The sequence below is a fragment of the Heloderma suspectum genome, chromosome 5 (genome assembly GCF_057233095.1).
Source record: "Heloderma suspectum isolate Gila_16-S chromosome 5, 16-S_ref, whole genome shotgun sequence".
In the NCBI taxonomy this organism is placed as follows: domain Eukaryota; kingdom Metazoa; phylum Chordata; class Lepidosauria; order Squamata; family Helodermatidae; genus Heloderma; species Heloderma suspectum.
Genome location: NC_139462.1, coordinates 112,740,557 through 112,753,959, shown reverse-complemented (window position 1 = coordinate 112,753,959; position 13,403 = coordinate 112,740,557). Strand labels below are relative to the sequence as shown.

At 40.6% G+C, this 13,403-nt stretch overlaps 1 protein-coding gene across 1 annotated transcript in view; it reads left to right on the top strand.

Annotated features, from left to right (window-relative positions):
- The window catches only part of LOC146344273 (uncharacterized), a 30,643-nt gene extending 18,313 nt beyond the window's left edge, over positions 1-12,330 (top strand). The window contains exons 7-8 of the mRNA XM_084860343.1: positions 8,270-8,343; positions 11,959-12,330. Coding sequence (XP_084716469.1) covers positions 8,270-8,308 — 39 coding nt within the window. The 3' untranslated portion in view covers positions 8,309-8,343; positions 11,959-12,330. The remainder of the gene's footprint in view (positions 1-8,269; positions 8,344-11,958) is intronic.
- The last annotated feature ends 1,073 nt before the right edge of the window (positions 12,331-13,403 follow it).

Below are 13,403 nucleotides of genomic sequence, written 5' to 3'. Positions count from 1 at the left end.
CTTGAACTATTGCTGGAGGGGGCTGAAGTGCAACGGGGGGGGGGTACTGCTTAGGTGACCAGGCAGAGCAGATGTTCCAGTTTCTACTATTTACACTAGGCTTGGTCAATCCAGGGGCTTCATGCTACCTGCCAGTCATAGGCACCATACTCGTACACCAATATTTGTTTCTGTAGCTGAGGCCTCAGCAAAGCACACAGTCCCAGGTAGCACGCTTAGGCCATTAGCCCAAACAACTTGGTTGGCTTTTGTGAATGGGGCCTTAATCACCCACCTGTTTGTGCTTTGCAAGCCCAAGCAATACAGAGGAGAGTGGCAAAAGCACCATATTCTGAGTGAGACCTGAGGAACTGGGAATTGTTTCCCAAGCTATTCCAGATGTTGAAGCTGAGCCTCTCCCAGATTTCCTCCTTCTTCAGTTCTCTTGACCATGCTATAGGTTTCCTTGAAAACAGGAGCCAGGTTACTAGCCCACCTAACCTAGCATCCTGTCAATGGCAGAGGGCACCACCCAGAGTGGAACGAGACAGTGCAAATGTGGAAATACTTGTTCTATGGAAGATTTCATTCTAAAACCATATAATTGCAGATTCGCTTTGGCTCAGTAGTGGAAACATTTTCTCTCATTTACTATTGCATTTCTTAATAATGGCCCCATCCAAAAAGATTTTCCATTCTCCCCTTGAATGTTGCCAGACATATCGCCTCAGGCATATTCTGTGGCAATGACTTCCACTGCCAGTTTGTGTGACAATCCACTGTGTTAAAATGTTATTTCCTTTCAACAATCAGGTCTAACTGGACACTTTTCAATTTGCTGAATGTCTCCTTGTTCTTGTATTACGAAACATGCGGAAGCATAACACTGTTTCTGCCTTCTGAATGAGTCTTTATTTTTAAAAAAAATAAATACAGTATTTGCAGAGCAAATACCACTAATATTTTCAGTCATCTTCTAATGGGGAGAGTGCTGTAATCTTACTACTAACAGCAATGTACTTCCATTTTGGCAAAATACAACATAGCCTTGCCATACAGCCAACATCTGAGAAGCAATAGAAGCACTGCTTAGAAGTCCTCTTATACATTGTGATATCAAAAAATTACCTTGTACATGCGGGCAAGGTATGATGGGCAACCCAGAAAATCAATTAAAGAGCATTTGGCAATTTCTTTAGACAATTAAAACACCCAAGGGTTAAATTATACTTTGAACTGTGAGGTTTATATAACAGTATTATCCAAATTCAGTGTTATTTTCTTTTCATTTATTATGCAACCTAACACTCTTTTTTTTTTTTACTACATTGAATTGAGTCCTTCATTGAATATTCCATGGTGACCAATCCTCTGAAGATCTATATATGTTACCTTTGCTTCTCCCATCTCCTTACTCTCCATTGTCAAAGATTAGATTGTAAGCTTCTTTGGGCAGGATCCGGTCTTGATTAGACTGTAATATGTCATGTATATCAAAGACATAATAACAGCATCAGTTAAAAAAACTCCAGCTATAATTTAAAAAAACACACAACACTACTCCAGAGTTCTGGAAAATATTTCACTAGTACATTATTCTCTTCTAACTAGAATTAGAATGTTACTCTAGGGCTGTGCACAGATGCACCCCCCCCCCAACCAGCTTCAGACGCCAATTCAGAACTTCAGGTTTTGCCCCAACCCACTTCGGACCAATTCGGACTTGATCTTACCCGCTTTGGACTCTGGATCCGAAGCAAGATTTGGAAATCCAAATCATTTGGATTTTACATTTTCTCATTGACTTGCACTGGAAAACAGAAATGACCATAAGTTCTTTAGTTTTTATGTTTAAATCATGAAATGTAGGGACCTAGCCCTATGGAGGTGATTGAAACTACCACATTTCGTTAAGTCCAGTGGCTTTTGTGCTAGCCACAAGTAAAATTTGCTTTTTTCAAGAAAATTTGTCAAAGCAAAGAGCTATAATTTTTTCTATGCTTCCACATAAGTGCATGGAATTTGGGGACCTGGCAGCCCCTATGGAGGTGACTGAACGTGCCAAATTTCAGAGAATTAGGTCCAGTGGTTTTTGTGCTAGCCATGCATAAAGTTTCCTTTTCTCAAAATCTAAAAAGTTAAAAAAAAAAAAAAAAAACCTGTCAAGCTCCACACAGGGGATTAGAGATCCTAATCATAAGGTCTTTAAGGTGACAATTAGGAGGTTACTATCCATGATCTCTGGTGTAGGTTTTTTTGAAGTGCAAAATAACCCCTCTCCCCTAGTACTTTCGTTTTGTCTGTCCTGAATCTGCCACTATTCAGGTTCACTGGATGACCTGAGGCTTCTCATTACGGGAAGAAAAAAGTGGGGAGAGCATTGCTATGGCTGCTAGGCAGTGTCTAGATGGTCATAGAATTTCTCGGTTTCTGAGAACCGAGTTCAGAGCCAGGGCTCTGAGTTTGGATCCCAGAAACTGTGCTCCCTGCACCCTCCCCTGCTGCCTCGTAGGCGGCATGGTTCTTCCCTGTCTCCACACTTGTAACTGCAATGTGGAGCAGGCGAAAAGGGGACGTTCCCGGGGGTGAGGAGGGGAAGAGACTGTGGAAGTGTCATCGCACCTTTTCCTATGCATCGTCCAGCCCCCCCACACACTTCCAAGCCCCCAACTAGACAGACAAATCAGCTGTCTAGCTGCAAATGCGTGGTGATCGGAGTGTGGAGGGGAGGATCCCCTCCGTGCTCTGCCCACCTTGCATCGGATAGTTGGCTGCCTCCGAGTTTGGGGTTGATCGACTATCCCAATAGGATTTCACCCCCAAACCTCTCTTTGGCTGCAATACACATTACCTGGGAGTAAATAAGATGTTTCATATGTACATTATGTGTAGTCTTTTGCCCCGCAGTATATGTTGTACTGTGTATGTACTGCTTTGGCCACACACTGTTTGCTTATGCACAATAACGTGTATGCTGCATTCACAGAGCACACACGCACGAGACCAAAAGAAAAGCAGATACGGAAAGAAAAAATTACCTACACAAGCTAAGGGGTGGGGGCAAAACAATAACACTAACACTAACTATCTATCTATCTATCTATCTATCTATCTAAAGCCTAACAGAAGAAAAATTGGATTTCTTGTTTTCTATAAGAAGAACATAGATGAAGAGTTGAAAAATGGGAAGGGGGAATAGTAATTGAGCAGCAGGGGGGGGCGGGGGGCAGGGATGTGTGCCAAAGAACAAGCAGAAAAGCAAGGAGCTTAACAACTAGAAGAGAAAGGTTTTTAAATTATTATTTTTTAAAGAATCTAGAAGAAGGATTTAAGGGAAAGGGAAGACTAAGAAATGGGATTGAGAATGTATGTGTAGGTACTGGGAAGAAGCTGCACTAGCACAATCCAGTAATATAGAACTCTCTCCTCCTTCTACCAACTCTCTCTCATACTGGGAATGAAAGCAGATTCTCTTGTTATATGTGATTGCCAACTGCAGGGCTAACAGTTCAGCCCCATAGAGATGTCATTTGCCAAGGCTCAGTTTCCCCCTCCCAGGTCCTCCTCTCCCCTCTCCCTTAATCTTCAGCAAATTGTTACATTTCCCAGACATGCTGTCTGGGCTTCAGAATTGTCCAGATCGGTCCAAAGCAATTCAGAGTGGTCCGACCCACTGTGGACTGATCCGGATCCACTTCCGATTCGGTCTGAATCACCCTGCTTCTGTTCAGAATTCGGATCCAGAACTGAAGCGGTGTACAGCCCTACTTAACATTAAATTTGCCTGCCGCTGAAGTGCCTCCTTGATTAGCTTCGCACCAACCAAAATGCTTTTCATCCATCTGCTTGTGGCTTGAAGAAGGAAGGAACAAGGCAGCAACTTGCTATTTTTGAAAAACAAGCAGAAATCCAAAAGATGTCTTTAGGAACATTGCAGCTGTAGTTCTTTTAAAGGGCGTTTAAGGGTTGTTGTTGTTATTATTATTATTATATTTATTTATATCCCACCTTTTCCCCAATACTGGGACTCAAGGCGGCTTTACAACATTAAAACTTATACAATCAAAACCTATAAATAGAAATATAAATACAAGTGTACAAAAGTTAAAAATATAATTAAATAATCAATATTAAAATTGTGAAAATATCAAAACATTAAAAGACAACAAGAAAAATAGTATCCATCCGTCATATTTTCACAGGTCCAGACTAGTTATCCCCAAAGGCCTGCTGGAACAAAAAAGTTTTTATATGCCTACGAAAGCATATCAAGGGGGGTGCCACTCTCGCCTCCCTGGGAAGGGAGTTCCAGAGCCTTGGGGCAGCCACCGAGAAGGCCCTTTCCCGCGTTCCCACCAGGCGTGCCTGTGATGGTGGTGGGACAGCAAGAAGGGCTTCCCCTGAAGATCTCAGGGCACGAGTAGGCTCATAGGGGAGAATATGGTCTTTCAGATAACCTGGACCCGAGCCGTATAGAGCTTTATAGGACATGACCAGCACTTTGAATTGTGCCCGGAAACAGACTAGGAGCCAGTGAAGCTGTTTTAACAGGAGAGTTGTATGCTCCCTGTAACCAGCCCCAGTCAGCAGGCTTGATAATGATAATTCTATGTTTATAGTGTCTGAGTACATAACATGGGAACTATCCCACAGAAAAGATAATTGGGACTGAGACTCTCTTCTGGTGCTATATTTCCGTGACAGGTGCGTGCACAATCCCTGAAGAATTACATGTAGTAAACATGACAATTCACAACATTTATCAGCCAAAGGATCCCTGAACGTCTTCTACTGAAACATTATGGGTAGCAATCTGGGACATTTGCGCAAGTTCCCCTTTATCTTGACAGGTGCCCAATACAATACGCTAGCTGGCCTTGCTGTTGTTCCCATGAGCTGAGAATGCACCCTAGAATGTGCTTAACATTCCCTTGAGGCTACACAATTACAGGGCACAATAAGGCCAGAAGTGGTAGGCAAACTATCTTTTAAGTCCACTACTACTGATCTACTCACTGAGGATACCCAGGGTTCCTAGGGTGTCCCCAGGTTTTCACATATAAGGTTTTCACACCAAGATCATGTATATGTGTGATCCCACCAAGAATTAGGATGCCCAGTCTTCTGACAGCATCATGAGATGCTCACAGCAATTCCTAGTTCCAACCAATGCCACAAGCTACTTTCTAAAGGCCAAGAACCCCTTGACTCTTTCCCCTTGGCTCATTGCTCCAGCAAACCTCAAGGCTTGATAACTATCCAGAAAAGAGAGAGGGGATTCACCAGCTGAATCAAGGCTCTCTCTCAGCCTCTGGCAAGCCTCAAGGCTTGATAAATACCCAGAGAATGGTGAAGGACAAGGCAAAAAATTGTTCTCCCCAGCTGGACCAAGACTCCCTTTACCCAACAACAGCAAATCTGTAATCTCCATTAGTGATTACAGAACAGAATCATAGGCTGCTGTTTATTCTCAAGTAAATAATTAGGGGTGGGAAAGAGAGTGCTCCTGAGAAAGTACCCTTAGGTAAAACATAAAAGCTTGGAACAGTTGGAAAAACAACCATAGATGAAGATTTATAGGTATGACCTGACCCATACTGGCTCTTCTACTTTTAAATGTTCAATGCATATTCATGAATATTTCAGACCTGTACCATCTTGGAAAAGCACAGCAAGTGAAGAATATTTTTGTCCTTAGTTTGCTGCTGAGAGCCATAATGTCATTAAAATATAGATTTCAGTCTCGGAATAACCACAAGCAAAATACAGACAGGGTAATACTCTTGTGGTAAAACCTGTTAAGCACCAGCAAGAGAGACTTCTCTCGGTTAGTAGCAATACATTTCCTGGAAGAAGCACAGCCATCTTAAAATAAAGTGTGAAATGGGAAATCTCTCAGGAGAGAATAAAAGATTTTTGCTCACTTTTTCACATTAGTCTTTTGCTACTGATTGATATCCTCTTCACCAAATCACCGAGGACTGGAGAATTCCAAGTAAACAACCAGAAGCTAACCATTTACTGGCAAGGATCTGAGCATTAATTGAAAAGCCTAAGGCAGAGTCCAAATACCTTTGAAACATTTACGTGGGATAAATAGAATGTAGATAAAGAGAAGGAAAGGGGGCTTCTATCCAAAACGACTAGGCAATGATTCTTTGACTCAGTCTCAAAATTAAAAGGCTTTTAGAAAAAGGTCTTACAATGGATAGAACATTCAGCTAAAATATACTGGTTGGATCCAGATTAGTTTGCCATGATGAACTTGTCCCATTGATTTCAATAGGACTAAAGCATGACTGAAAACAATACATCCTAGTAATGGCTTGAATCCAAAGATTTTATTGCAAAAACTAAGGGACAGAAGATGCTTTTGCAATTTGGTTACACTATTTGTGTGTGTTTTTTATAATCAATAATATTACAGGTGCATAAATATAAGTAAACAAACGTGAACCAAATGATGTTACAAATAAATATTGCAGACAGAAGGAATGTATAAAGTCATAATTTTGCAGCAGCCCAAAAGTTGTTTCCTCATCAGCAGCACATTTTGGAAGGCTCCACTTCCAGGTTCTTTGTGGAATTAAGGTGGAATCTCCTTTACACGTGTTCCCCCCCCCCAAGGGTTTTCTTTCTCTGCCTTTCTATATGTTCCATTATACAACCACTAGGTGGCACTGTGTACAGCAGAATTGCACCAATATGCTACAGTTACATGCTACCACTGGCACATATACCAGACATTCCTCCTTAGACCCCCCTCCCACGCTATAATGCCCCTGGAGGAGGAGGATGTCGTGTAAAGCACCCACAAACTACCGTGAGTGAGGAATCCCGAGTGCACAATAAATGCCTCATGTAGGAAGGCTCTAAGTCCCACTGAAATCAATAGAACTTGCTTCTGAATAGACATGCATAGGATTGCCCTGTTAGACAATATTGATCTTCCTCTAATCAGAATTCTCTGATGTGTATAACCTTTTAATCTAAGAAACAAGTTCTCTTTGAATCACCATGTGAATTTTTCCAGGTCGTAGAACTGTCTTCTTTCTGATGAGCCCCCTCTGAGACCAGCAACCTGTTTGGTTGGTCCCCTTTCTCAAAATTTAAAAACCATAATGGTTGTTCAGTTTTATACGCTTCCATCAATTCTAACTTCCTCTTAGCTACTTCCAATCTATCAAAAGATCCTCTCACTTTAAGGTTTTTATGCTCCCTTTCCAGATCGTATAATTTTAAAGCACTCTGATCTTGTCTTTGTTTATTTCTGTGTGATGTTACATCAAGGAAGTGGTCCCTCATCACTGCCATTTCCTTCCACCCAGATTGAATCTAATCTTGAATCTCCCATATTATTTTCATCAAAATATAGTTGCAGTTCCCTAAAAATTCTCTGCACCACATCTTTAACTTGCAGCAACAACAAGATATTCCATCTTCAAGGCTTACATTTTGATTTGGATTCATTCAAAGGGACATCACAAAATAGCTTTGCATGGTTTGAAAGATTTCTAATTCTTTCATTACTTTTTAAATCATCTTAAGAAGATGGTGAACAGAAAAACATGTCAATCCGGGAAACGTATTATGAGGGTGTTACTAAAAATAAAGCCTTTCTCCTCTGGATTACAGAAATGACAGTTATCTACTAAGTTAAAATGATCTAAAGCCCTTGCTTTAACCTGTCTATAGATGAGTGTATGGGGGGATATTGGGATCACGCCTGCTGTCTCCACCCTGATCTCATCAAATAGATAGCGAATCCTAAAGCTTTCAAGGACTATTGTGCAAAATATATAGTACTTCATCCTATACCCAATTTTCTGCCATCCTATACCCAATTTTCTGGGAATAACTGCCATTGAACTCAATGGGTCTTACTTCTGAGTGGACATGTATGGGATTGTGCTGTAAGCAGAGATGTAAAATTTCCAGAAATTTTGAAGCCATGGGGTGGGGGGGAAGCTTTTTTTCTTTTCCCCCCAGAGGGCTCAATGGAAAATGGAAATGTTGGGGGAAATGGAAAAATATGCAATACTTATTGTATAGTGTTGTTTACAAATCTAAAGTCACTCTGTAACTTTGGGAACTTAAAAGCTATTGTGTATAACTTGGTTTGTTGGTAATGTTTTTATTAAAATTAAAAACATTTAAAACTAAACTCTATAAATTGTAATTATTGTTGGAATAACTAATATTTTAAAATTTAATATGTCAGACACAATAATTTTAGTAGCAAACTGACTTATATATAATACAATTATGTTCCTATTGTATAACTGACTAGAGGAAACTTCAGCCAGTCATCCCTGAGACGTCTGAATAATTCTAGAAGCCAAAAGAAGCAGGAAGAGCCAGAGGGTAAGGTATATAGCATCTATTTCTGCTTCTGAGGGATAGGTTGGTATGAAATTTAGGGAAATCTGGTCTAAAGGAAAGAGCTACTGAGAGCTTATTTCGATGGGGAAGACTCTCTAGTCTTACCTACTAGGAATATTTAACATATTTAGGGTGCAATCCTATGCATGTTTAGACAGAAAAAAGTCCTACAACTACTGGAAATTGTATAGGATTGCATCCTTAATTAAGTACTGTTATGGAGTCTCAAACTATTATGTGAAGAGTGACATTTTATTCTCTTTTGTGAAACATTCCCCTTAATAAACATCTTAATTTTTATTTATTTTGAAAGACTGTTACTAGAGGTGGCGTCAATCCCATGCCTACACCATAAGAACCAGACAACTGTGTTTCTTTTAGTTATACAGGGTTTCTATTTGTAGCAGCAGTTAAAGATTCTATAACTGAGGCAGAATTCCTTACTGGTCTAACTGGGAATTTAAAACTGTGGCAGTGAGTTCCATAGACCCAAGCCAAAAAGGTTATTTAAACAACAACAAAAACAGGTGGGATAGAATTGGACTGCTTATCAATGGGATCTTCTCAAACTGGGGAGAGGTAAGGAGCGGGGTACCACAGGGCTCAGTCCTGGGCCCAGTGCTCTTCAACATTTTTATTAATGACTTGGAGGAGGAGGTGCAGGGAATGCTGATCAAATTTGCAGATGACACAAAATTGGGCGGGATAGGTAAAATACCTTGGAAGACAGAAACAAAATTCAAAGGGATCTTGATAGACTGGAGCGCTGGGCAGAAAACAACAGAATGACATTTAATAGGGATAAATGCCAAGTTCTGCACCTAGGAAAAAGAAACCAAATGCACAGTTACAAGATGGGGGATACGTGGCTCAGCAACACTACAAGCAAGAAGGATCTTGGAATTTGTGTAGATCACAAGCTGAATATGAGCCAACGATGTGATGCGGCTGCAAAAAAGGCAAATTATATTTTGGATAGCATTAATAGAAGCATAACTTCCAAATCCCGGGAAGTACTAGTTCCCCTCTACTCAGCACTGGTTAGGCCTCATCTGGAGTACTGTGTCCAGTTCTGGGCACCACACTTTAAGAAGGATGCAGACAAGCTGGAGAGGGTTCAGAGAAGGGCAACAAAGATGATCAGTGAACTGGAAACAAAGCCCTATGAAGAGAGACTGTAAGAACTGGGCTTGTTTAGCCTTGAGAAGAGAAGACTGAGGGGAGATATGATAGCACTCTTCAAGTACTTGAAAGGTTGTCACAGAGAGGAAGGCCAGGATCTCTTCTCCATCATCCCAGAGTGCAGGGCACGGAATAATAGGTTCAAGTTACAGGAGCCAGATTCTGGCTGAACATCAGGAAAAACTTCCTGGCTGTTAGAGCAATACAACAATGGAACCAATTCCCTAGGGAGGTAGTGGGATCTCCCACACTGGAGGCATTCAAGGTGAAGCTGGACAGCCATCTGTCAGGGATGCTCTGACTTAGATTCCTACATTAAGCAGGTGGTTGGACTCAATGGCCTTGTAGGCCCCTTTCAACCCTACTATTCTATGATTCTATGAACCCAAACGTCATTCCATTGCATGTGGTGGCAGTGGCAGGATAATGTATGGTGTTTCTCTTACATGTGGGTTTTATTGACTGCTACAACATCTAACCAGAACAAGCCCCCAAACACTGGACTCTATAGAACAAAATCCAGACTGTCCAGAATGCTCACTTTCTTAACATATTATGATATGGTAAATCTTAGTCTCATCTTAGGAAACTGAGCATGACTCAGAGCATCCCTAAAATGACTGTAAGGGTGCAATCCTATTCAGATAGGCGGCTGCATCCAAACTCGGAGGTGACCGCCTCTCCAATGCAAGGCAGGAGAAGCACGGAGGGGATCGTTCCCTCGGCACTCTTCCTGCCCTGCATTTTCGGCTAGACAGCCGATTACGGCTGTCTAGCTGCGAGAGGGCAGAGCGCGGGAAGAGGCTGCTGTACAACACATAGGATGAGTTGTACAGGCATTTCTGCCCTCACCACCCCGGATAACCCCCCTCCCCGGAATGCCCCTTTTTGGCCACTGCGCTCCTCTTGTGAGCATGGAGGGCAGGGCTGTTCTGCGCTACCTCCGTGGCAGTGCAGAAGTGGCGGGAGGTCAGTTCTCTGGGAACCAGCCTCGGAGTGCAGGCTCTGAGGTCAGTTCCCGGAAAACCAGATATCCTATGGCCGTCTAGCCGCTGTCTAGTGGCCATAGGATTGCTCCCTAAGTGGCTTTAAAAGATGGTCATGTTTTTTACTAATGTGAGTTCTTGAAGCATCTAAGTATCTATATGCAACAGCTTTAAATCACAGTAAACTCTCTGGGTTAGATCCAGATTTAGACATCCTTAGAGTAGACCCACTGAAATCAATGAAAAGTTAGGCATGACTTACTTAAGTCCCATTGATTTTATTATTTATTTAATCAATGTATATACTGCTTATCATATAAAAAGATACCCCTAAACCATTTTAATGGGTTTACTCTAAGTATGACTAAGTTTGGATCCAACCCTCTTAATTTTAACTAGGCTGTTTGTATCCACTATAATAATAAGAATTTATACTAATCCAGAAACGTTTTGAAGTTTCTCCACCCTAATTGGCATAGATTCTATTAAGACATCCATTAATTGTTGAACTTCATCAACCATGTCAACAAGAACCCTAAGTTCTTAACAAAAACATTCAGCCTTAAAATGAACATTCCATGTATATAATATCTGTACTAACAGAGCTGAGACAGAGCTGATTTTTCCAAGTGCTTAATTACAGTCAACTCACAGACAAAGCTGTCCCTTCCTAATTACATCATCCAGCTAGACAGAAAGTTAGCCCTTTCTGCTACAATGTTTAGTTCCCTATCAGTTCAATCCTATACATGTCTCCTCAGAATTAAGCCCTACTGAGTTCAATGGGGCATCTCCCAGGTAAGTGAGTATATGATTGCAGCCTTGTCAATCCGAACCCTGAATTCTCCCCTCTGTGTAAGTACTTCTCAATTAACATCAGCCATAATTTGGATTTCTTGCCAAACAATATAAAGTTTGATACCAGTCCAGACATGCTGAATTATTGCATCTCTAATTCTAGTGCTCATTAATTTAACAACTATTTGTCTTGGTTTTTCTGCCATTGGGGAAAAGGTTAAGTTAATTCCAAAGACTCTCTCAATGCTTACTGCACACACTTTCTCTAACTGTCAATATGTTTCCAAGTACTTGTTCAACAAAAGCTATTAATTGATTGTCTTCACTTCTTTCTAGAACACTCCTCAACTTAACAGTATTTCTTCTTAATACACTGTCCAACTATTGCAGCTTCTTTTATTATATATCATCTCCTTATTGCTCTCTATTTTCTGCCATGAGTTGGGCTATGGTCTTTTTTTATGTTGCTGGACATTTTCTTTCGAACTTTCTTTTCACTGAATGTGTTGATTCTTCTGTGTACTAGATTTTGCCTCTCAGTCTTGCTCCTTTAAAGTTGCAATCATTAAAGGAAGTTTGCTTTTTTGTTGTTTCTTTTCACCACTGTACACCGCCTTGGTGGTTTTTACAGAAATGCAGTATCATCATCACCATCACCATCACCATCATCAGTGTTATTCTCCACCAGCTGAAGCTTCTGAACCATCTTTAAAGGCAACCTCCCACATGGAGCGCATTACAGTAGTCTAGTCTGGATGTAACCAGGGCATGAATTACTGTAGCAAGGTCTACTTTTTGTAGATAGGGATGCAGGTGGCCAGTCAGTCTAAGCTGATAAAAGGCACCTCTGTTCTTACGTCGGCTGGGCTGCAATTCCTCAGAAATGCCTCTAAAAATACAGCGAGAAGTGACAACGTTGACATGTACATAGCATGTCTTTTCTATGCTGGGTGCTAAATGGCTGCCTTGGGTGAAACCATTAAATGCTTTCTCAAATTCCGTTTAAATCTCCTGTTTCTTTCGAGTGTATGTTTTAACAGTTTCAAATCTCATTTAAACAGATTTAGCAATTAGAAGAAAACTTTAAAATGTTTAATATTTAAACAAAACATTTAATTTTTAAACAGTAAAAGCTGTTGGTACCATTCTGTTTGGTAAGAATTTCCCATCCAACATTTAGAACAGTTTGCACAAGCAAAGGAATGGAGGGCAGGGGCTGGGAACAGTAGTTATTTTGGATTGCATAAAAAGAACGAAACCCTTCAATTCAGTTATTTACCAAATGTTATGTTGGGTATTGTGGAGTGCTTAGGAGAAAGCCAGACAGTAAATCATGTAAAATTATGTTCTTTTGGAACCTTAAATTTTGCATTTTAATTGTTTTTAAGCTGATCTCATCAGTCTTATGGCTTAAACTAAGCAATATAGTACCAGATAAGAGAGGGGGGGGGGAATAAAATGAGAGATCAGGAAAGTGCAATAACGATAATGGATGGATGTGTTTCCTCCTGATGTGCTGCTTTTTATGACTGCTAAATCGCGAACAAGCATGATGAAGGGTTTTTTAATAGGGCAGGCCCACTGTGTCAAAAATGGCTGCAACCAGCAAGAGCTTGAAATAAAATATTGCTTTCAAACACTTCTATGTTCTTCCTGCAAAAAAAAGAGCTTTCTTCAATCAACACTACTTGGCTTTTGGTAGCTTTAGTATCATCTATTTATTTATTCTACAATAATGTGTAAATGATACTGGACAAAGATATATCATGGTTATTTTAATTAAGCATGATTTTAAGGTTGTGAAAGAAGAAGAATATGCTGACTCGTTTATTTTATTCATTTATATCCCACCTTTCCTCTAAAGCTCTTGGGGCATCATACTGAATTCTTCTCATCTTATTCTCAGATCAGCTGTGTGAAATAGGGTAGGTTAGGCTGAGAGGACTCCATAGTTTATGTCTTGAAATCTGTCCACTACACCACACAAGCTGTTAATTAGCAAACGAATTCACATGCATGTTGCCTACTCCTAAACAATTGTGGACAACTGATTGCACCAGGAAACACCAGTTCTGA